The sequence below is a fragment of the Schistocerca americana genome, chromosome 1 (assembly GCF_021461395.2).
Source record: "Schistocerca americana isolate TAMUIC-IGC-003095 chromosome 1, iqSchAmer2.1, whole genome shotgun sequence".
NCBI classification, from domain to species: Eukaryota; Metazoa; Arthropoda; class Insecta; order Orthoptera; family Acrididae; genus Schistocerca; species Schistocerca americana.
In genome coordinates, this window is record NC_060119.1 from 18,032,227 (window position 1) to 18,058,081 (window position 25,855).

At 43.0% G+C, this 25,855-nt stretch overlaps 1 protein-coding gene across 3 annotated transcripts in view; it reads right to left on the bottom strand.

Annotated features, from left to right (window-relative positions):
- The window catches only part of LOC124545731 (NAD(+) hydrolase sarm1), an 875,530-nt gene that overhangs the window by 613,245 nt on the left and 236,430 nt on the right, over positions 1 to 25,855 (bottom strand). For all 3 annotated transcript variants that reach the window (XM_047124683.1, XM_047124676.1, XM_047124721.1), the window contains exon 2: positions 22,307 to 22,378. In XM_047124683.1, the coding sequence (XP_046980639.1) occupies positions 22,307 to 22,378 (72 nt within the window). The remainder of the gene's footprint in view (positions 1 to 22,306; positions 22,379 to 25,855) is intronic.

Genomic DNA, 25,855 nt, shown 5'->3' on the forward strand with positions numbered 1-25,855 from the left:
GTGGCTCTGTGTCGAGGCAGAAGTTGTCAGAGCTGCTGCTGTACACATCCGAGTTGCTGGCGACGGCGGGTGGCGCGGCCGCAGCTCCTGCCAGTCGGCGGACGGCGCTCTCTTTGCGAAGTTTACGTGGCCGCTCGGATTTTCTTTTCTGGCATGTTTAATTGAAACGTTGTGGTGGAGAACGGTGTCTGTGCCCTCAAAAGTCAGTGCTTACAAGACCTCGCATATATAGCGCCACGATACATTTGTCGTGGAAATTTCATTACTCGATTTACATCGTGTTTGCATGTGATACTCAAACGTTGAAAATATGTTTTATCACGAAGAAGGATCATCGTAAGGTGGAGGTTAGGGTTTTAAATGATCTACTTGTCTCTTGTAAATTGTTAACCAATTAATTTGATAGCGTAGTGCAAATGGATTCTTTCACTTTATTTTTCATATCGAAATTGTGTCTGCTCTCCTTTGAGGTGAAAACCAGATTCTTCGAGTTTCAAGCCGTCGGTTCAAACAGACAAACAGAGAATGGCCCCTTGAGGAAGACAGAGGTAGGACGCGAGTGTGGAATTTCCCGATCGACAGAAAGCCGTCACTTGAAACTTCGTTAGACGGCCGCGGTAGCAAAGGAGGCCGATATCCGGTCCGTGGATGGTGGTATTTAGTAACGTGATCTGTAACTCGGACACTGGGCGGTTTTTACCTTCGTCGTTGCGGCCTGGTGGGAGACCCCACACAGTGGCTACTGTACCGCTCTTCATTCCATTCACGATTGTAGACCACTTTTGCAGGGTCTCACTGTCGGTGGAATATGACTGGTGTGTGTTTCTCGATCTGTACAAAATAGTTTTTCGCTAAAATTCTCGTAATTCGTGCAACTGCGAGAAGTGCCGGGCAGTGCACCGACACCAACAGCAGCAATTTGGCGCGTAAGTTCAGTAAGGACAGATCAGAGGGAGTTCCGTGACGTCAGAGAGACACAAGACAGACTGATGTGAACAATATGGGGCAGAGCAGTGCATCTGCAGAACGTTCCGTGACGTCAGGGAGACACGTGAGCTCTTCTTTGTGCGACAAGTGTAGGCACGTGGAATGCCGCCCGCCAGCCACCTTTGCGGATTTAGAGCCTCTCCAGACTAGCAGTTGTAGGACATCGAAAATTCCAGCCATATTTGTCTTCTGTAGGCCAGTGCTTCGAATTTTTTTTTGTTTTTGTTTGTTTGTTTGTTTGTTTGTTCATGATACGTGGTGGGTTTCGGAACATGCCATAAACTCTTACATATGAGTTTGTCCTCATTTTCTTGTCAATGTCCAGACACCAGTTTGCTTCGAAAACTGAAGAACATAAAAAAAAAGTGTTTATCTTCCCTGATTCCAACAGCAAATATAAACTAAGCCCATTCAGCGTTTCCCTGCGTCATCAGAATGAGAAGCACCACAATTGTTTAAATATTCCATACTGCCTAGAAATTGTTTAAAGAAACGGTATTCCTTACATTAAAGTGAATTTCCAGACAAATTCTTCGAATAAATATACTATATTCCATACACCGCCTTGTACCCCATAAATTGTTAAAATAAACAGTATCCAACATAAATTGTTTGAACAATATTCCACATACTGCGATCTATTTCCCGCCAAATGTCCAATCAGGTGAGTCTTTTTCCCGCCAGTTTCCGGGTGGAGGTAGGGGGAGGGGTGTAGTTTCCCAGAGAGGGAGGGGTTAATTAATTATTCGATTTCATTAATTAGTCAATTAACTTGATATGAAAAGTGTGCTTGTATCGGTGGGGGAGATCACAGACGGGAAGGATGAGATGGTAATAAACCACTTAGCAGGACCATAGGTCAACTACCTGTCAACGAAAAGAGAACGAGAGGCTTACCGCTGACTGTATGCTGCTCCTGAATGTAGACAACACACAACATGAGGCGATATAAACTCTATCCCCCTACTGCTGACAGCTCAGCATCACCTCGTGCTCGCGGCGGCGACATCATGCTTCATCATTTATGGACACTACGAATGTAGTGTGTGGACATTAAGTTGGGAATGTCAGTCTCAAGGGGAGCGTGCAAGGGATAAATCCCTGCAATCGCACTATCCTCTATGCCCTCGGTGGCTCATATGGATAGAGCGCCCGCCATGTAAGCAGGAGATCCCGGGTTCGAGTCCCGCTCGCGGCACACATTTTCAGCTGACCCCATTGTTGTACATCAACGGCTGTCGGCAGCTTAGGGTATTATCATTTCATGCTTCATCAGTGTAATTGCCCTTGGCTCAGAGCCAGAACCGTGCTACAGTGGTTTGAAGCGCACTATAGTGAACTCGTGCTGATCTCTTGGCAACCCAATTCGTCTGACACGTAACCCATCTGGGTCCGTCAACGTGTACGCGAATCAACAGCCCTGTGTTATTTATTTATTTACACGTCAAGTTCCTTAGGATCAAATTGAGGAGAAAATCTCCAAGGTCATGGGACGTGTCAATACATGAAATTACAACATAAAAGTCATAACAGATAAAAATAAAATGTTTATGAACCCAAAAAAGTCACTCCATAAGTTTAAATGAACGTAATCAACAACCCAACAAGAATAAGCTTCATTTTTCAAGGAACTCCTTGACAGAATAGAAGGAGTGACCCATGAGGAAACTCTTCTGTTTCGATTTGAAAGCACGTGGATTACTGCTAAAATTTTTGAATTCGAGTGGTACCTTATTGAAAATGGACGGAGCAGTATACTGCAAATCCTTCCTGCACAAGATTTAAGGAAGTCCGATCCAAATGCAGGTTTGATTTCTGCAGAGTATTAACTAAGTGAAAGCTGATTATTCTTGGGAATAAGCTAATATTGTTAACATGAAATGACAGTAACGAATATACTTATATTCAGAGGCCAAAGTCAAAATACCCAGACTCGTGAACAGGGGTGGGCAAGAGGTTCGTGAACTTACACCACTTATTGCCGAACCGCCCGTTTCTGAGCCAAAATTATCCTTTCAGAATGAGAAGCCAAAGTATAATACCATACGACATATGCGAATGAAAATAAGCGAAGTAGACTAACTTCCGTGTCGAACAATCACTCACTTCAGATACCTTTCGAATAGTAAAAATGGCAGCATTAAATCTTTGGACATGATCCTGAAAGTGGGCTTTCCACGACAGTTTACTATCTATCTAGAAATTTTAACTGTTCACTTTCACTAATCATATGGCCATTCTGTGAAATTAAAACGTCAGGTTTTGTTGAATTGTGTGTTAGAAACTGTAGAAACTGAGTCTCATTGTGGTTTAGCATTAGTTTATTTTCTACAAACCACGAACTTACGTCATGAACTGCAGTATTTGAAACCTAGCCAATGTTGCACACAACATCCTTTACCACCAGCAAACTGATATATTTTAGAGTTACTAGGGGACATATCATATATATAAATAAGGAACAGGAGAGGCCCAAACACTGATCCCTGGGGCATCCCCCACTTGACTGTACTCCACTCAGACGCCACATCACAGCCATTCTCAACACTGTGAATAATGACCTTTTGTTGTCTGCTGCTAAAGTAAGAGGTGAACCAATTGTGAGCTACTCACCATATTACATAATGGTCCAACTTCTGGAGCAATATTTTGTGATCAACACAATCAAACGCCTTAGTTAAATCAAGAAATATGCCTAGTGTTCTAAATTTTTTGTTTAACAAATACAATACCTCACAGAGCAAAGAGAATATAGCATTGTCAGTTGTTAAACGACTTCTAAAGGCGAACTGTACATTTAATAGCAAATCATGTGATATAAAATGATCAATTATCCTTACATACACAGACTTTTCAATAACTTTGGCAAACACTGTCTACATTATCCCTTTTTCACTTTTTATAAAGCGGCTTTACTACTGAGTACTTTAATCGTTCAGGAAACTGACCATTCCTAAAGAAAAAAATACAAATATGACTAAATACAGACCTAACATGAGCAGCACAGTATAATTTTCTGCTAGCCACTGCATCATAACCGTGAGAATCCTTAGGCTTCAGTGATTTAATTACTGAGTCAGTCTCCCTCTTGTCTGTATCACAGAGGAGTATTCCAGACTTCAATCTCAGAAAGGCATTTGCCAAGAAAGGTATATGATTCCCTGTAGAAACTAAATTTTTATCTGATTCACCAGCAATGCTGAGAAACTGATTGTTAAATACTGTACATATATCTGATTTATCAGTAATAGAAATATTTTTACCACTAAGTGAGTTCATATCGGAGACTTTGTGCTGCTTCCTTCACAAATGATAATATGGTTTTAATTTCATCCTGTGAATTAGCTATTCTATTTGCACAGCACATACTCTTTGCCTTCCTAATAACATTTTTAAGCACCTTACAGTAGTCTTTGTAATGGCCTACTGTAGCTTGACTGTGACTCCTTGCAACATTTTGATGTAATTCCCGCTTTGTTCTACATGATATCCTTATCCCACTAGTCAGCCACCTGGGCTATCTTCTACTGCTAGTATCCCGTTTAGAACGTTCTAATGGAAAGCTACTCTCAAAGAGCACGAGAAATGTGTTAAGGACAGCATTATATTTATCATCTATGTTATCGGCACTGTAAACATCCTGCCATTCTTGTTCCTTGACGAGGTTTAAAAAACTCTCTATTACTGTTGGATTAACTTTCCTACGTAGCTTGTAATTACACGTGACATTTGACGAAATAAATCTTGGGTGAACAGCCTGGTGTGTGTGGTTTATTTCGTCATGAAATACGCCTGGAGAAATGGAAGAATCATATGTTACATTTGTTTGAGTACAAAAGCCTTGTAGTGTTAAAATCTGTGCATTATAATGCGAAACGCCATTCACCCTTTTACTGACAGAATGCCCATCTAGTAATGAAGAACGAATAAAAATATCGCCTATGGCTGTGCTACTGTTCCCCTGCACCCTAGTTGGAAAAAACACAGTATGCATTAGATCCTATGAATTTAAGAATTCTACCAACATCCTTTTTCGTGCATCATCATACACAAAATTTATATTGAAGTCACCACATATAACTAACTTTTTGTATTTCCTACAAAGTGAATCAAGAGCCCTCTCTAGCTTGAGCAGAAATGCTCTGAAGTCAGAGTTAGGGGACGTATAAACAACAACAATTAGAAGTTTAGTCTCACTAAATCCAACTGACCCTGCACAACATTCAAATATCTGTTCAGTGCAGTGCAGTAATAGGTCTATGGACTCAAATGGATATTTTTTTTAGGTGTATATATATCGTAAATATATATCGTGTATATATATATCGTAAATACTAAAGACATTGCATAATTCCGACCTACCCGCACCGCGTGATTAATAAACTTTTAATAATAAAACGTCGCGCGCGTAACGACAACGCACACACTGAAACTATCATTATCGCGCCAGTGCTGCCAGCTGATTCGACTACAACGGAGACGTGGACCACCGCCGTGACTGGAATATTAGTGAAACAGGAGGATCCATCATTATCTTCGCGCCACGAACCGGGATTAACTTCACACATCGTCCGCGCGGACCACCGCTGACGTCATCGGACTGCCTGCAGCAACAGTTAAGACATTAAAAGAAAATTATTACTCTCTCTCTCATCTCAAAATTAAAGGCAATTTGCAGCTAATTATCTATTTTAAAAATACTGTCGCAATATCAAGGTTCAAATTTGTTTAGTTACAATAAATACTCTTTCCATTATTTCGTCTTGTTGACATTGTTGAAAACCCGCCAAATTAAAATTCAATTAATAATTTTGTTTCAAAATTCTTCTCGGACATTTTGCTGCTCATCATAATTTTATTTAATGTTTGTGTGTAACTTATTTTGCAGGGAGTACATATTTTATTTTTTGTGCAGTAAAATTAGCTACCATAAAATTACGTATATTACCAGCTGATGCTGTCGACCATTACTGCTTGAAAACTGACCAATAGTATTTTCTCACCTATTTGCTCATTGGATGTCAGCTTCAAAACACGTATTTCGTGGGCATCTAGCAAATGCGCGATGTCTATGTAGGCCCCCACTTTTTTATTATTATTATTATTATTTATCGCGTGTATATAATAATTGTACTGAATTACCTAATTTATTTTTTTATTAGGTTAACATTGCCATACCATATTTAGATTAAAATTGACGTCTTATAGGCCCCACATAAGATTCTGCACGTTCTGACAAAGACTATGCCAATTTTTTTTTTCGTCCATTACTAACAGGGGTAGTACGATTCCTTGTATAGTTCATGTATTATAATTTAAAATGGTTTCTATTTCAGAAGTAGAGAACCAGTTTCTTTACACACTCCACGACGTGCAGTGCTGTTTACAGCGGAAGGCAGAGAATATCTGTCTGGCATTTGGTGGAGGTCCACTGGAGACGAAAGTCCTCGTTTTTTGGCAGGCGCCAGCCATGATTCTCCACTCATCTTGGTGCCTTAGCAGTTGCGCACCTTCGAGCAGACACCACATCACTCGTTGAGGAGTATGTTGGTGAATATATGCACCCGTGCATATTAGTGTTCTTTCTGTGACGAGTTTAGTCTTCACTGCAGCGAGTCTATCTGACCTGCGGCATCTGTATTTCAGCCAGCGTATGTCGTTTTGAACGTCTAGCTAGAAATCTGCAATCTCTGTCCATCCCATCTACGTAGTTTGAACTTAAATAGTGGCATAGATTATTAAATAGAATTATGTCTTGATCTTATTTTAGATTTTTTGCTTTAATTTTTTTGTCTTTTTTTAGAGCTGTTTATACTTTATATATGTATTCTTATTCTCAGCATGGTAATTATTATTCTGGTGTTTATACTTGTTCTCTTGGTTATTTTCGTGAATATCATCTTTTACTTTTACATTGCTGTGGAGTCACTGCAATGGAATCTACTATTGTCGCTGGTAGCACACGTTGTTGACATACCTACCTTACCTCTGAGCAAATGGACTCGCCCGTCCCACGTCACCGACAAGTGCACAATCGAGGGAAACATTGTCACTAAGTTTTCGAAACAGGAACAATGGAGTTGGATCAAGATTGAATGTGCCAGAGGTCGTACAGCACGACAGTGTCATCAAGGTCTTCACTAGGCGGGCTGGGAATCGCCATTCCCGTACAGAACAGTGGCACGTTGGGTAAAAGCCTTCAACGAAGGTCGGCAAGCTGTGGCAGATATCTCTGAAGAAGAAGTGCATGCTGTTCCCGCGCTAGTGGACGGTGATCGACGCCATACGATTCGTGAGCTCGCGCACGAAACCGGATTAGCGCATACGACTGCGTTTCACATCCTGAAGGAACGCCTGGGCATGCGAAAAATTGCATCACGATGGGTTCCAAGTAACTTGACAGAAATGCAGAAATGGATGCCTTACGACGCTGCTCAGACGCACTTGGAGCGCTATGAGCGCGAAGGAGAGGCTTTCTTACACTGGATCATAACACTGGATGAGATATGGGGCACATCGTAAGAGCCAAAATTGAAACGCCAGTCCAAGGAATGGCGTCATTATGGGTCGCCACAGAACTCGAAAGTGCGCGTCAGAGTCCCAGTATGGTGAAAGTTATCGTGATTCTCGTGTGCGACAGTGATGGTGTTATCCTAATGCATTACGTTCCTCCAAGGCGACCGCCAGCGCAAAGTATTAGTGTTCGTTTTTGGAGTATCGCCTGCGACCAGCTTTGCGAAAGAAGCGGCGACACTTTCTGCGCAACCCGCCCATCATTTTGCACGACAATGCGCGGGCTGAGGCAGCTCTGTTCGGTCATGGGACTAGGAAATACTGTACTCCCCGCACTTAAGTCCTTGTAACGTTGATTTGATTCCGAAGATGAAGAAACCACTTCGAGGCATTCGCTTCAGAACTGTTCCGGAGATTCGACAGGTAGTAGACTGCTCCATTCGCATCATCAACAGAACAGGCTCTGCTAACGGTATACTACGGCTTCCACATCGCTGGCAACGGGCTCTACACAATGCTGGTGACTACTTTCAACGACAGTAACTGGTGCAAACATGTAACTCTTTTGTATCGGTTGCGAATAAATGGTTGTCACTATTTAAGTTCCAAGCCTCAGACAGCGTCTGCTACGGTTACCTTGAGGGGCACCGTGTTAACTTGACCGCCTTTTTCCTTTAATAACTTTGCCAACCGTCAGTATCTTCTGGGATAGTGAATATGTTTCGTGACTGTCATTTCAGTTTTGACCTGTCTTCTGTGTACTTAATGTTTTACACTACAATGAACGAAGTCTGAGGAAAACAATATTTCATTTCAGTAGCTTTTTCCTTCCTAATCATTTCCGAATTAATTAATTTTCTTGTGAGATGGGGATACTTTCGGAGGGCAGTGTTCATATAATAAATAACCCAGCGTAAGGGCACTGGTGGGGGCGACAGTTTGTTTGTTAGCATTGTTTAGTCCATTGAGCGAGAGGGTTAACGGTTGTTCTCACGGGGGCAGCAAATATCAGACCAGGTATCTATCATCATCAGTGTTCTGCCTAAAGGCAGGTTTCCACGTGGTAGTTCTCCAGGCTGTCCGGTCTTCTGCCATCCTCTTCAGGTCTGCATAATTTCCTCTTTCCTTTATGTCGTCTATCATCTTGTATCTCCTTCTTCCTCTCAGTTTTCTTCCACAAACAAATCCTTCCAAAGCATCTGCTAGCAAGCACTCCCTTCCAATGAATGTCCCAACCAGTTCTTTTTCCTTTCTCTTACAACCTTCAGAGGACATCTTTTCTCACCAACTCTTTCCAACACTCTTTCACTATTCATTCTTTCCATCCAGCTTATTTTCTCCATTCTCCTCCACATCCACATCTCAAATGCCTCTAACCTTTTTTCATCCTCTCGTCTCAGCGTCCATGTGTCTGCCCCATGTATTGCCACACTCCAGACGTTTGCCAAGCCTTTTACTTAGACCTTTACCTAAGTTGCCACATAAGACTCTCCTCTTTCTGTTGAATGCCTCCTTCGCTATGGCAATTCGAGTTTTCACCTCCTGGTGACATCTTACGTCCTCAGTTATTGAGTTTTCAAGATATTTAAATGCCCTTACTTCGCTAGTGGTAGATTGTCCTATTTTAATATTGTACAGTCTGCATCTTGTAGTGATGACCATACTCTTTTGTTTTTGCTGTATTTATTTGCATCCAATATTCCAAACTAGCTTCATTCATTCATTCACATCTTTCAGCATGTTATTCACTGTTCGTTCACTTTCTGTCACTAAGACCATGTCATCAGAAATGTTATACATTCTCTTTCCGGCAATATATATTCCTTTTTTCCCACCTAAGCCTTTCGGAATAATCTCTTCAAGGTATGCGTTAAACGCGGAGCGGTTCTAGGCGCTTCAGTCTGGAACCGCGCGACCGCTACGGTCACAGGTTCGAATCCTGCTTCCTGCACGGATGTGTGTGCTGTCCTTAGGTTAGTTAGGTTTAAGTATTTCTAAGTTCTAGGGAACTGATGACCTCGGATGTTAAGTCCCATAGTGCTCAGAGCCATTTGAACCCTTTTTTAATGCGTTAAACAACAGTGGGGAAAGGCACCAACCTTGTCCAACACCTCGTCCAATGCTGCCCCCCTCTGACATTTCACTTCTTTTCCTTAAAATGTATCCCAGTTATGTAAGTTGCACTTTATGTCATACGATTTGCGAACCAATGGGGTACTCTGAACATTTCACGAATCACGTTTTGAATAATTCAACCTTAGTGACACGATGTACCGTTTTTTACAGATCAGCCTAACTTTCCTCATAAAATAGCTCTCTTTTTTCTATCTCGAGACCAGTGGGGCATCTACTGGCTTACTGCGTAAAATAATTGTAAAACTGAAAGTAGTCGCGGACACTTTGGAAACATTGGCTCACTTACCATGCATTCAAGAAACAGTCCAATAATTACGACACGATATGAGATATGAAAATTAATTTAGTCTCGGGATGGTTAACTACGATAGTACCTTTTACTTTGATAGCTAGATGTTGCAAGAAAGTACTGTACGAACAGCGCATATTTAACGTCGATTCCTCAGTTCTGAGGCTCTCGGGTGTATATGTACAGCTAGTTGCCAGAAGAATCTGTTAGTGTTCGTGAAGTGAACTGCTCCATGGTGTTATCCGGGGCTGTGTACACCCTTCCCCTGTCCGGCGGCTGGTGCTGTGACAGGGAGCGACACATTCAGAGTGGAGGAGTGGCGGCCCTCTCTTCCCCCGTAGGCGGAGCTGGCTCACCGGGAATCGGCTCATCCCTAACGAGCTCTGCGCACGCGAGTCCATTCCAGGAATGTGATTGTCCGCAGACCGTTGCTTTATGACAGGCTGTGTTGTCGCTCCGATACAAACTGTTCCTCCACTGTACGCAGCACACAGTGCTGTAAACGTGTTGACACTTAGCAGCAGGGAGGCCGCACCCTGACAGCGGAAAACAAGCGCTCACCGTAGCACCAGCCGGTGCGTACTTGACACACGGTGGCAGATAACGTTCTGCAGGCGTCCGCCAAACCCAAACCCTTCCATCGGAATGTCACGGGGTGTAGCGTCATTCGTCACTCCGAAAAACTCGTTTCCAGAGACCCAGTATTGAGTGGCGTGTCTCTTTACAACACAGCGTAGCTTAACACTGACTAGAGAAATGTGTAGCTCACGAGGAGCTGTTGGACCATTGTCCCCATTGTGCCAGCTGAAATTCACGCACGCTCTCTTCCGCTGACTTGGTGTGAGTTTTTGGGCCACCCTCAGGAACGCTGGACGGTCCCTGTCCGCCAGCGCAACATCGCGGTTTGGCCGTGGTTCGTCCTTCACGTTTGTCCTCCACAGTAACTTATCACAAACAGTCGCCTCGGGCAGCTTTGGAAGAGCTGCAATCCACCTGACGGATTCGTGAGACCGAACGAGTGCAAGTCACTAAGCCCACTTGACCGGCTCATTCTGTCGTTACTGCTTCTCTACCGACAACACACTACTTCCCGCCTGCTTCTCGTCACATCGCCAACTCAGTGCTGCATTGCCTAGTGGCGTCCAGGCCCTTCTGATCAAACAGTGTACAATTGACGCTTGCCATACGTTCGGCCCGTTAATGTAGGAGGAAGCTCTTACTCGCTAGCGCGCTGCTGGGCCTCTCGGGTAGCTTGCGGTATAAGAGCCGGTCGAGTGTACCCGCGGACGACACTGGAGGCCACGCGCGACTGCGCAACGCCGAACCTGGGCTCCGGAAATGCCTGCGCTCTGAAGTAAGCGGCGGCAGCCTCGGCAGGCGAGCTGCTCGGCGGCCGCGGCCAGCGCTCGCTCGCCCCCCCCCCCTCCCGCCCCACCCCCCGCCACCTCCTCACCTCCTGTCACGTCCCGGCGAGGCTTTCTTCTCTTTATCGATTGTCATTTCATCCCCCCGCGCTCCATGTGGGTGTGGATGTGTGTAGGGGGGGGGGGGGGTTGTGATGCCTTCCAGCGGTACAATCAACCTGCTCTTCAACAAATAGAGAAAAAATAGTGAAAGTGATAAATACAACAAAAATCTCTAGCGGAAATATATACAATGAATATAAAACTTTTTTAAGCCGAAAAAATGCTATTTTTGACATATATGATGGGTAACTTAAAATGAAATACATTAGGTGCCCATTTAAAACATTCAAAATATGTTGCCGAAAACTAATATGTAAAATAAGCACTTCCCTGCACTAGAAATTGAAAGGACCTGCCGCAGGATAGGAAGTTAGCTGTCGAAGGATAAAAGATTGGCCAGTGAAGAGGGCAGAAATGTGGTTATATGAGGATGGAGAAGTGGTGCATAGAAGCGATGGGGTAGGACAGGCTGTTGCTACAGAAGAGAGGGTGGAGTAGATAGAGGAGTGGTGACACTAATAGTTATTGGGAAAAGGGGAGGAAGAAAGGTAGAAGGGAAAAGGAAAGGGGTAAGGATATGTGGGAAGGAGGAGGACAGGAAGCCCTGAGCAGGTGGACTGGATGGGGCTGACCTATAGCTGGTAGGATGGGTAAACGTTGGGATGGAGTTCGTGATCTCACAGGAAGAGATGGTTGAAGGTTGTTTGTGAGAGCATGTGGAGGGTGTGTAAGTGGCGGGTTGACAGTTTGTGCTGGTAAAGGGGCATCAGTGTATGAGGATTGGGAAGTAGAGAGGACACGATAGGATTATTGGAGTCGAGTTCGCAGACAGTGTAGATAGTTCGGAGGTGTTCAGCGTTAATGAGGAGAGGTGGGAATGTGATGAGACGATGAAAGGATCCCTGTTGGGGAAGGTAAACGAATGTGGAAAGTGAGACAGAGTGCACGACCTTTGAGTATCTGGAAGGACTTGTAGAGCGGTGGGTATCTGTTCAACATCTGCATAGCAAAGGATGAAGCAGATTAGAAATTTGTATGCGTGACGGACAGTGGAAGGATGAAGCTCCTAGTTTTAGTAGTTTTAGTCTATTGTGGTTTTTCTGTTAGACAGTTAGTAGGTGGGGTTTCCATGTTACTTACTTGTCGAAGGTTAGTTTAAGGTATTGTAGTATGTTAGTTAGCTGGATGGGATGGCCATGAACAAGGAGGTTGGGGGATGTGTGGATGTAATCTGGAATGATGTCACTTTCAGGACAGGTGTGCTGTGTTATGGGGACGATGTCACGTTGGAGGGAGTCTGTAAGCTGACAACACCACCAGAGTTCTGCAGCGGATCTACTTTGGGTGTTTAGGTCTGCAGTAATATTAGTGATGGAAAAGGTACCACTGAAGTGGGTGAGGAAATCGTAGGGAATGGGAGTATTAGGTCAGATGTAAATAGAAGCACAGGTAAATAGTGTTTTTATGTAGAGGTTAAGGATAAGGTGTTCAGTAGGATTACTCAGTAAGGGTTGTGGCTCAATAGGGAAGTTTTTATGGTGGCCAGTTGCAGTTTCCCCTGTGGCTAGGGCGAGGGGTAATCTGTACAATGGCAGAGTGTGTGCGTGAAATGGGATTTGTTCAAGGGAAGGGAGCAAATGTTTTGAATGAGAGGGTTGAGAGTTTTAAATGAGGGTGTTGAGATGAGTGAAAATGTAGTGGACTTGGTTTTGGAAGTAAGTGGCCTTGGTGTTGGGGTGGAAAACACAGCAGGTGGCAAGAGAAATTTGCGGTAGGGTATGCAGTCGTTGGAAGAGATAGATATTTTGGAGGACGATGATGAGCAAATTGACGATGTCCGCAGCAGTGGGAATTGGGCAGAGTGAATTCCTGGGATGGATAAGAGGATCGACAGGCTGGGCGGGTATTGTTAATTCTGGTTTGACACGTGGGGTATAGCCTTGTACTTGGTGGAGTGGGCATCACTGCAGGTGTTGCAGGTGGCGAGGTTGAGACATTGTTTGAGGAAGTGGGAGCACAGGTGGGGGTTTTTTGCAGTCAGAAGTATCCATTATAAACAAGGCGTATTTGGCAACCCCAGTAGTGTGCACTGGGCTGCACTGCCAGCGCCATCCACTGCCATGCAGTGTCCAGGCGGGCGTGCAGCTGTATGCCAGGCTCCGCGCTCTGACTGAATGAGAGTCCTCAGGCTTTTCTGCCCCTGACGGTCACGGCAGTCACCAAATACGTCCCACTGGGCACCGTCCTGCGGTGTGTGATGCTCATGTCGTCTTTCAGACGCACATTTTACATCCGAGGAATACAAATGGTGTCACTGCGTACAACAGTACCAGTGCAAAAGACCAATGCCCCCCCAAACAAGAAAAAGTCGTGCTGAAGAGTCTTCCTTCCTACCAACTGAGATGGCGCTGTCATCAGCACATTAGAGCCGTGTAATTTTGAAATGAATGAGTGGGAACAACAGTGACAAAATTTGAAAAACTGAAATCTGTTACAACTGGGGTGTAATTTGGGCACTAACTGACGAAATAAATAGGAATAAGAAATGAAATAACTATAGGCAGGATGACAGGACGAAGTAAGGGAATATTTTGTAAGGAATCAACGAATCATAGGGATGATATTAAAACTGCAGGTGTCTCAAATGATGAAGATAACAGTAAGATTGAAAGTGTTGAAGAGGTAGTCCGTACTACCTCTTCAACACTTTCAATCTTACTGTTATCTTCATCATTTGAGACAGCTGCAGCATCATCAATATACAGTAAGAAGTCAGAAGATGATTCACGTGTGGCGCTTAAGAGTATAAATGTATGCTGTAATGGGATGAATGTATGTGTCTTTGGCAACATGAATAAACTGAATTCTTCATTTGTGTAGCCTTAGTGTCTGCAGATGTTTTGCAAGTCTTGAGGATATTATTGTTCTGTCAGTGTAGCCATGGAACAAAATTTCATCTGGAATTAATAAATTGTTTTGGGTGAAGTGAAATCCAAGCAAGTGGAGGTTCATGTTATTTGTGGGCAGGCAGCAGGGTCTGTGGTTGAAGTTATTTTGTGAATCGCAACATACGTGGAAGGTATATGCTCCAGCTCTTGAGGGGTGTGCAGGCAGTACGGCTTAACTATGAGCAGGCACTTGTTTTTTGTGATGATGTTTCTTTTGTGGAGATAATGTTTGGTGGTGGAAGCTAAGGACGATGCATTGCATGCTAACGAAGTGAAATTATGTTGCTAATTGTATGAGTGAAGAGACTGTGGAGGTACATTACTTTCGTAATGGTGATCAACAGTTACAGGTTGGTAACGAGATATTTGCTGGGGACAAAGATTTTAAATTGTTGGGGGCAAGTAGATGTAGGACTTGCAAACTTTTTACATGGGTAGTAAAGAGGGTAATGTTATGAAGGACATCATCTTCACGCCAGTGACTCTTATAAGTTTTTATTACACTATTGCAATTTCAGCCTTAGGCCATTATCAAGTGCTTCTGAAAAATACAGAATGGTTAAAAAATTATTTTACAGATTCATTATGTATCTCGACATTGTGCCGATTACCAAGACATTTTAAATATGTAGCCATGTAACTTACATATTGTGGCTTTAAGACATGTCAACGTAATGTAAGCTGACACATTTGTATGTTGTCTTTGCTTTTATTACATTTCAGTTCCCCATCAGGGCAGGCTGGTAGCAGGATATGCTCTGCTCTTCAGCCAAAAGACATAGAACATACAATTGAAGACATTTAAAAATAACATAAATGAGAAAATATGGTGTACATAGATACAACAAAGGGGGGGGGGAACTTTATGGAAGACAATAGACAAAAAGGGGGTGACTGTAAAATGGAGAACATATAAAACTGTAAAAAGTAGCTCACACAAAAAAACCACACACTGAGGCACTTAAAAGAACACACAGCGAAGTATGACCAGAGCATAAAAGTATCGACAGACGGCGTAGCACATAACAATCACTGACAGCAACACTACGTACAAGTCGAGCACACAAGTAAAATCACAGCTCCCGACACACAGGAGAACAGCACCAAACTCACCACTGACTCACTGACAGCAACACTATGCACAAGTCCAGCACACAATTAAAATCACAGCTCCCGATGCACAGGAGAGCAGCACCAAACTCATTACTGACGTAGCAAACTGATGAAGATGAGCAAAACACAGGATCAGCCAGGGGCATGGAGATGATCGAGAAGGGGAGGGAGGAGGGTAGAGGGGAGATGAGCACGGGCGCGTCGAAGAGGGCTGAGGAGGGAAGAACGTGCGAGGGACACGATGAGGGGGTGCAGGGACTCTGGGGAGGGGGGGAAGGAGGAAAATCCACTCTGGGAGAAGGAGGGGAGAGGACCCCTGGGGAGGGGAGGGAGCAAGGCCAGGTTACAGTCGAAAGGAAGGGTAGATGTAATGGCGAAGTTCAACATCCAGGAGGGGGAGGTGCTGGAAATTGCCCTGATGAAGGAGATGGAGGGTGTGGAGGTGGAGAGAGGGAGGAATAGCGCAATAGAGGCGCGGCAATGGGTGGGGGTTGGTGAGGAAGGAGCAAACCAGGAGGTGGGGAGGAATGAAGCCTGTGGGCAGTTTTAGGATGCAGAGACGTTGGAGGAAAAGGAGGAGATGGGGGAAGAGGATGTGGTCATACAGGAGCCGTGTGGGGGAAGGAAGGCAGTTACGGTAGGCAAGGCAGAGTGCACGATGTTCGAGGATTTGGAGGGCCTCGTAAAAGCGGGTGGGTGAGGAGATCCAGGCAATGCTGGCATAACGTAGGATAGGACAGATGAGGGATTTCTAGGTGTGGAGGGTGGTGGAAGGATGCAATCCCCATGTCTGGTCAGACAGGAGTTTCAGGAGGCAGAGGCGGGAATTGGCTTTCTGCTGCATGCTCAGGAAGTGAGGGGTCCAGGTGAGGCGACGGTCGAGAGTGAGGCCAAGGTATCTCAGGGTGGGGGCGAGCTGGGTGGGACGACCATAAAGGGTGAGTAGAAGTCATGGAGATGGAAAGAGCAGGTGGTGCGGTCTATGGTGATTGTCAGGGTTTTAGAGGGGTTATTTGTATGTCGTTGTCAACACTGCTGAATACATTCGTGACGTTTTACACAGTGAGAGCACACGTATTCAAACATAGTAAAACACCATAATTAGTTAACCCATCACTAGTCACAAATGAATTAGACCACAGCTGCAGGCTACTGTTTGCAGGCTACAAATAACCGTTTTGGCGCATAAACGGATTACATATGTTGTTTTGACATGTGTGGAGCGCCATTGAGTCCAACGACTGTACTAAGAAGCAAAGAGTATGCCCTCATTGCACAATTATGAAGCCTGCTATAAAATCTTACGTGGCTAATTCTTAAGCAATCATAGATAAACGTTTGGATTACACATCGAATTACATACACAAGGGTTATACATAAAATCTTATGTCACTTATTTTTAAAACATCATGAATAAACTTGAGGATTATACGTCGAATTACACACATAAGGGTTAAACATCGTTATACGTAACTGTAGGTATTCTTTTTTGCCCACTCTTGCTGTTAAATTTGTACAGAAATGTATTGTATTACGTCGTAGGTTTATCGTATTAACACTGCATAACCAAACTGACATAGACACTGAGATGTCACGCAGTACCTCATGTGCTATCAAATCAGTATCACGGTCCCATGGAACCACCCTCGCTCTAGTCCAACACTGCTGGCGTAACATTTTCTCAGCTTTACATGCATTATCAATACATGAATTGAACATCGACATAGCAAACGACAGTAATATGAAAATACAATACAATACGTGTTCTCTGTGTCAGTCATATGAAACGTGCTACCGGCATCGAAGAGTAAAATAATATATCGTAAAATAGCGTACAATATTGGTTTGGGGGGAGTTTGTCATTTTATAAAATTCACACCACACTGCATTCATATTAGTCGTTGTATAAAATTCATAATACACTGAATACGTTAACCAGAGCCTAAGTCTGAGCTACTATTAGTGTGTGCATCGTAAGATCGAGTAAGAATTATCTAAGAATTGTTTGTTTCTCAAGTCGGTTTGCTCATTTAGAAGACTATCACGATCATTTTTGAGATGCTTGTATATTTCCATGTCTTCTAGCACGCTCATAACTCTTCCTTTAGGTACAGCATGTAATATTGTCAGGGCTGTATCGACGTTACTAACATTATGTTTGTTTTCACTTAAGTGTTTGCTAAACGTAGAGGTGTCATTTTCTGTTTGTCTAACATGTTCTTTAAAGCTGTCTGTAAATGTTCTCCCTGTTTGTCCGATGTAATATTTGTCACAAGTGTCACATTCTACTTTATAAACCCCTCATTTTTTGAATTGGCTAGAATTATTGTAATTGTGTATTAATCTGTTAGCTAGGGCGTTATTGGTGTGGAAGATAAATTTAGAGGGGCTTTCTTAAAAGCCTGCGCAGTTCTATCTGATATTGTGCCTACGTATGGTAAGGTAGCTTATTTATTCTTTTTGCGCGAATTGTACTCTCTTTCTAACATAATTTCATTATTTAGGCATGTATTTCCTCTTTTAAGTTTGCGTTCATATAGGTCCTTCACTAATTTGGGTTCGAAACCGTTGTTAATAGCCACTTTTTGTAGTATCCTTAGTTCTTTTTTTTCGTCTAGTGGTAGGGTACATAATTTATGTGTCATACCGTTGAAGTATGCTAGCTTATGTTGTTTTGGATGGCACAAGTCAATACTCCTAATACAGTCTGTTGTCGTTGGTTTTCGGAAGATTCCAAATCGATCATTTACATTTGTACACAGTTAAAATGTCTTGTATAAGCTGCACAACGTCGAGATATATAATGAATCCGTAAAATAATTTTCTAAACATTCTGTATTTTTGAGCAGCACTTGATAATGGCCTAAGGCCGCAATTGAAATAGTGTAATAAAAACTTATGACAGTCACTGGCGTGAAGATGATGTCCTTCAAAAAAAAATTTAAGACTGTGAATCCCAGCTACAACAAATTTATTCATTGTTTGCCTAGCCACGCATAGGGGTTGTTGCTGAACTTTCACGAACGAAGATAAAATAATTAAAGACAACACAATGCATAAAGTTCAATAAACAGTGTGAGAATAACGAAGTTTTTCCTAAATACACGTGGAAATTAAAGCCACCCCCACGGCAGCAAGACGAGCTAAAACGGTATGTGAAAAGTATAGCTCAAAGAACAAATTAGAGACAGTTTTAAACATTAAAAGTGGTTAGGTCAAAAGTTGTATTTAGCACATCTACAATTAGCTAAGAGTGTCTCTCCGTTGCAATTTGATTACCTTATAAGAATTGTAAATGATTATACTCATTATGTTAATGAACAAGTTAGAACAAAGTATTCAAAGAAAATAACTAATTTGATAGCTAATCAACGTAGAACCAAATGTCAAAACGTTGGTGACAGTGAACACAGTAACTTCCAATTTTTCAAAAGAATCGAAAATCTTACCGATATAGTCTTCAGGGCTAAAGAATTAAATGTTTCAAATAAGGGATTGAAATTTAACGTCACCAACAGACTATGTACTATCTTGTACGATAAAAAACCTTATAGCAAATACCGAAGTAACGTTGGATACGGCTAAACTACCTGTAGAAGAAGAAGGAAGTGTAAAGTAGCGAAGATTATACAAAATCAGTTACATAAACAAGATAATGGTGTCTACTTAGAACATGACACCAACAGGGTTATTAGGAATATTAATGATAAACTTAAAATGCATAATGCATAAAATTGGTTCAGTGTTGTTTTGTTTTCAACTCGTGGCATCAAGCTTGTGGTAAACCTGTAAGGGGGCAAAAACTCAAATCTGTTTTCTTTTTTCTAAAAACGGAGTTTTAGTTCATTTTGCTTAAGCTTGTTGATGACAGGGATCAATTAATTAAAATTTTCTGCATTATTTACGTCACAGTTTGACTTCATTTTTGGTTGAAGACCTATAGTCTCCCATTATATTTCCGTCTAGATAAATGGAAGTCTGCACTTAGCTTCCATTCCTGGCGAACAGTATCACCTGTTTGTTTCGCTCTAAGATTTAGTCCGCAATTGTGTGAAGACTGGATAGCAGAGGAGACAGGTTTAGATCTGACATATCCTCGGTACTCGGATGCATTTAACTTTGTGATTCTTTTTTGTTTCTGTCGTCATATCAACTGGTTGTCAGGAGTGTTTGGAACAGCGGCAATGATCTGAGCTTCGTCATTGTAACGAGCCCGGGAGGTACTTAAGAACACAGCAAAGGTGTTGGCAACAGTGATTTCGTTTGTGCTACGAAAAAGATGTAGCAAAATACGACGATATAAGTGACTGAATTGATAAGTCATTATAAAACGACTACATTGAGAACGTAACTATTTTTAAGAAGTTGATTGTGAGACTGTGGTCACGTAATCTTTTTGTTTTCATTTGCCAGACCAGTTGTGCGCATGCACATGCAAAAAACAGAAAATGCTACGAGCATTAGTTTACTAGGATTGAATTTATTCTACATGTTTTTGTTTGCAGATGTGCACTTTGCTTTTGGGATACACAGAAACACACATGTTCAGTTATGTTTGGATAACAGAGTAGAAAATGCCAGCCCGTATGTTAGCTGGGTTACAGTGTGGTAAGATCATTTGAAGTTTTAACTTGTTGTTTAAATATGTTGGAGACAGTTATCACTGTGTTTGGTGCTGCGTGTAAGGAGTAGCAAATGTGAGTATTATTAGGGTAGTCACTATACAATAGAATGCAAACTGTATAGGTAGACAGGTAGGGGCGCGTCTCGTGGGGGCGGCCGGGTGTGCCACCCGGCTGAGGCGGGCTCGACGCCGCCTGCATAAGGGCTGCACCTGGCCTCCAGGACGGACACCTGATAGCCGGTGGAGCGATTTGAACTTCCGGTTAGTCAGTACTTACACTGAGTGAACTTTCACTTAATTGCCGAGACTCTACGCGTTAGGTCATGCGAGGTGCCGGTCTGGTTTTCGTCTTTTTAAGCGCTCACACAGTCGTTACGTTGATTCGACTTAAAAAAAAGAGAACGACAGGAGAGTTCTATGTAATTTAAAAATGGTCCGAGTTGTCAACTTTAATTATTTGTCGCTAAATAATCGTTGCTCCATATTTTGATTGCTGAACATTTGTAACAAATTGTCGACAAGTGTGTTGGGTTGACCCCTAAACAGTAGCGCAGCCACATCGTAAAAACCCGAGAACACTGTTTTGACAATTTCGATTTAGAATTCGTGCAATCCCATGTGGGGGCTCGAGAGTAAAGTATCGACAAAATTGTAGCATTTTTCTGCAAAAAGCAGCACTGTCGGAAACCGGAAACGGACAGTAAAAGTGCAACCAAATGCTGTATACAATGATTTAATGAATATATAAATAATTTAAATAATTGGAAAGTAGGAGTTCTGACACGATTAATCAGTGCAGGGAAGAGACGGACGCACTGTCTACCCAAAAGTATCCGAACACTTACTAGCAGGCAGATACCAGTATGGAATGCGTCCGCCCCCGCCCCTCCCACCTTTGTGACGGCTTTACGTCTGCTGGGGAGAGTTTCAGTGAGTTGTCTGAATCTGTGTGGTGGGAGGGCGGACCATTCTCGTCGTTGTTCCGCAGGTGCCGCCATATTGCCAGAAACAGCCACCGCTCCCGCACCGATTCTCTGGTCTGCGCAGCACGCAAAGCTGTAAACTGTACGGATATCCTTCCGCATTGGACGCACAATGAGGAGACGACACCCTAACTGCGAAAACTCCCTCATACTGGGACACCACCCCCTCCCTACGTGGTTGTTGGCATTACACATAATTGCAGGTACGAGGTCACAGGTTCGTTTAATCCGTGCGATTGTGTCACAGAGACACTGAAGGGACGGAACTGGAAGACTCTCGAAGATAGATGTAAACTATCCCGAGAAATTTACCAAATTTTCAAGAACTGGCTTCAAATGGTGACTCTAGGAATATACTACAACCCCGTACGCATCACTCACACAGGGAACGTGAAGATAAGATTGGAACAATTACTGCACGGACAGAGGCGTTCATACAATCATTCCTGCTGCGCTCCACAAGTGAATGGAACAGGAAGAAACCCTTAATAAGTGGCACTATGGGACGTATAGAGGATACGTGCACCTCACAGCGGTATATAGATGTAGACGTAAACGTAAGTTTGTCGAGGCTTTCACCAAACCCAAGGCCTACCAGAGCACTGCCACAGGACGGTCCCTCGTCTGCAGCCGCCCGCTGCCGAGTGACGTCGCTCAGGCGGCGCTTACGTCCACTACACAGTTGAGTGGCTTACGAGGAACTGCTCCCTCACTGTACGCTACTCTTTTATACGCCATCCGCACAGTATTGTGCTACACGGTCTCCTGGTGGCATACCGGAGCTCACAACTGATTCTTTCAACTGATTTCGCGCGACTTTTTTTTAATACCTGCCCTGTGCAATTCTCGACGGCCCGTGTCCGTTATTTGATGAGGTCGTGGTCTCGGTTTAGCTGTGCCTTCCATCGCGTGTACACTTGACAATGGGACGTCTCTAGGAGCTGGCTCAGAAGCATCGAAATGTCCCCGCCGGATGGGTAGGGCCGTCGCCGTGAGAGAGGCAGCTGAGCTGGAGCAGTACGTGGGGTGAGCAGGCGGGCACGCTCCACAGGGGCTGATGGCGCAGTACGTGCGAGTGATACCGCAGGAGAAACGGCCGCCTCACGAGAAACTGTACATTTTGCTGCACTGGAAGTATCGGCTCGCTCGTGAAATGTAAAATTTCTAACACGTGAAAATGCGAATACTTTTAATACTGAGGCACAACTAGAGCATATTGCCATAGTGTACACGAGTGCCTCACTCACCTGCTGCTGGTTGGCCCGCGCTGCTGCAGACCCCTTGGCGCTCGGCCCGCACGGCAGCGACGTCTGGCTGGCCTGCAACACAATAGGTTCTATCACTTACAAAAATTGGTTATAAAAATTAGAAAATAGCTCACCAAAATCTCACACTTTTTGCCTACACAGATAAATAAATTCACAAGAATCCGCATTATATTATTGCCCGTGTCCATAATACAGTCGCAGTAAATAACTGACACTTTCTCAAGATTTTTCATCGGGAAACTGCATCTCTTTTCTGTTAATAGCATCTTCTATGCCGAGAATGAACGTTTCACGTCAACCAGTGCTAATAATAGGAACCAAAATTGCATAACGAGATATTATGTATGAAATGCCGTTGGAAACTGTTGGGTTCTTTAGAAGATCTTTAGCCGAAGTAATGCTCAGTACCTCCTCCCGCAGTTTAAGAGCAATGTTCTTAATGTCTTCCAAATGCTCGCTGTAACATTCCACGGCCTCTAGCCACGTTCCTCGGCGAGTAAGTGTGGGTTCTGGTGGAAGTGGTACGTTCGGAATAACTGGATTATTGTGGGTGCATCAATGAAAACCTTTCTGATGGTTGAAACTAGCTTCATGTGGAAATTCGAGACGTCTCAGCTACACGATTCGTGCCATGGGCATGAGATATGATATGGAGCAAGGCTGGGTAAAATACTTTCAACAATTTAACAGCACCAATCACGTATGCGGCTGCATCAGTGTCGAATACAAGTACTTTATTTGCATCTAGACTGTTGGGGAAAAGTAATTTGAGGGCTTCATTAAGAAAGAGAGCAATTGTTCCCTGGTTAGGATTTTTTAGCTCCTTGCTGCAGATCAGATGACGTACAGAGCGAGTGTCAGGATCTGACTTGCCAACAATCAAACTAGCGTCATATCGACCTTGTCTGTCAGTTCTCCCATAGACAGAGATCTACATATATGAATCGCCTATATCTTCCCTTATCCTGCTCAATGTATTTTCACATAAAGTATCTAAATAGTTCCTTATCAGTGTGGAGTCTGATGGGATGCTGCGGTGACAGTATTTCTCTAGAAAACTTTTGAAGTGGCTACTTTCAACTGCATGGGATGGTATGTTTCCTGCAACAATGGCTCGACACAGGTCAAGATGAAATTCGTCTTTGTTTGTTGGATTTGGTTTAGTTACAAACGTTTGTTTCAAGTTTGATTTATTTTTTAAAATTGCCTTAAATTAGTGAACACAGGGTTGTCGTAGCGAGATTGCATATTGTAATCCCAAATCCCCGAAAAATAAACGAAAAACATACCTATTCAAAAATGCAGATAAAAATTCACTTGACGCCTTCCTGGGAGACGATCTCAACTCATTCCAAATTAATAACATAAGTGTAGACCAGATGTGGCTTAAAATCAAAGAAATAGTATCGGCAGCAATTGAGAGATTTATACCAAATAAATTAACAAACGACGGAGCTGCAGAAACAACGAAACAAAGATGCCAAATTTAAACAGACGCAAAATCCCCAAGATTTGCGATCTTTTACAGAAGCTCCAAAGTTAGCGAAGACTTCAATGCGAGATGCCTATAAAAGTTTCCACAACGAAACGTTGTCTCGAAACCTGGCAGGAAATCCAAACAAATTCTGGTCGTATGTGAAGTATGTTAGCGGCAAGAAACAATCAATGCCTTCTCTGCGCGATAGCAATCGAGATACTATCGAAGACAGTGCTGCCAAAGCAGAGTTACTAAATACACCCTTCCGAAATGCCTTCGCAAAAGAATACGAAATAAATATTCCAGAATTCGAATCGAGAACAGCTGCCAACATGAGTAAATATCCTTGGAGTAGTGAGGCAACTTAAATCACTTAATAGAAGCAAGTCTTCTGGTCCAGACAGTATACCAATTAGGTTCCCTTCCGAGTATGCTGATGCATTAGCTCCATACTTGACAATCATATACAACCGTTCGCTCGACGATAGATCCGTACCCAAAGACTGGAAAGTTGCACAGGTCACACCAATATTCAAGAAAGGAAGTAGGAGTAATCCACTAAATTACAGGCCCATATCGTTAACGTCGATATGCAGCAGGATTTTAGAACATATATTGTGTTCGAACATTATGAACTACCTCGAAGAAAACGGTCTGTTGACACACAGTCAACATGGGTTTAGAAATCATCGTTCCTGTGAAACACAACTAGCTCTTTATTCACATGAAGTGTTGAGTGCTACTGACAAGGGATTTCCGGAAGGCTTTTGACACTGTACCACACAAGCGGCTCGTATTGGAATTGCGTGCTTATGGAATATCGTCTCAGTTATATGACTGGATATGTGATTTCCTGTCAGAGAGGTCACAGTTCGTAGTAATTGACGGAAAGTCATCGAGTAAAACGGAAGTGATTTCTGGCGTTCCCCAAGGTAGTGTTATAGGCCCTTTGCTGTTCCTTATCTATGTAAACTTTGGGAGACAATCTGACAGGAAATCAGAAATCCAGTCACATAACTGAGACGATATTCCATAGGCACGCAATTTCAGTACAAGACGCTCGTCTGCTACAGTGTCAAAAGCTTTCCGGAAATCCAGAAGTACGGAATCAATTTGAAATCCCTTGTCAATAGCACTCAACACTTCATATGACTAAAGATCTAGTTGTGTTTCACAAGAAAGATGTTTTCTAAATCCGTGTTGACCGTGTGTCAATAAACCGTACTTCTCGAGGTATTCATTATGTTGGAACACAATATATGTTCCAGTATCCTGCTGCATATCGACGTTAATGATATGGGCCTGTAATTTAGTGGATTACTCCTGTTGCCTTTCTTGAATATTCGCGTGACCTGTGAAACGTTCCAGTCTTTGCGTAAGGATCTTTCCTCCGCGAGCGGCTGCATGTGATTGTGAGGTAGGGAGCTACTGCATCATCACACCCTGAAATTAATCTAACTGGCGTGTAGCCTTGCTCGGAAGGTTTTATTTTATTTGGTGATTTAAGATGCTTCACTACTCCTTGGATATCTACTTCTACGTTACTCAAGTTGACAGCTGTTCTTGATTCGAATCCTTGAATATTTACTTCGTCTTCTTTTCTGAAGGCATTTCGGAGGGGTGTGTTTAGTAGCTCTGCTTTGGCAGCACTGTCTTCGATAGTATCTTTATAGCTATCGTCAGAGAAGGCATTGATTGTTTGTTGCCGCTAACATACTTCACACACGACCAGAATCTCTTTTGATTTTCTGCCAGGTTTTGAGACAAACTGTTATAGATATCTCGCATTGAAGTCTTCGCTAAATTTGGAGCTTCCGTAAAAGATCGCCGATCTTGGAGGTTTTGCTTTCTTTTAAATTTGGCATTCTTTTTTCGTTGTTTCTGCAACAGTTTTCTGATCCGTTTTGTGTACCAAGAGGGAATCAGCTCCTTCGTTCGTAAATTTATTTTGCAAAAATCGCTCAGTTGTCATCGAAACTATTTCTTTGAATTCAAGATATATCTGATCTACATTTACCGGTACACTGTTAATTTGGAAGGAGTGGAGATTC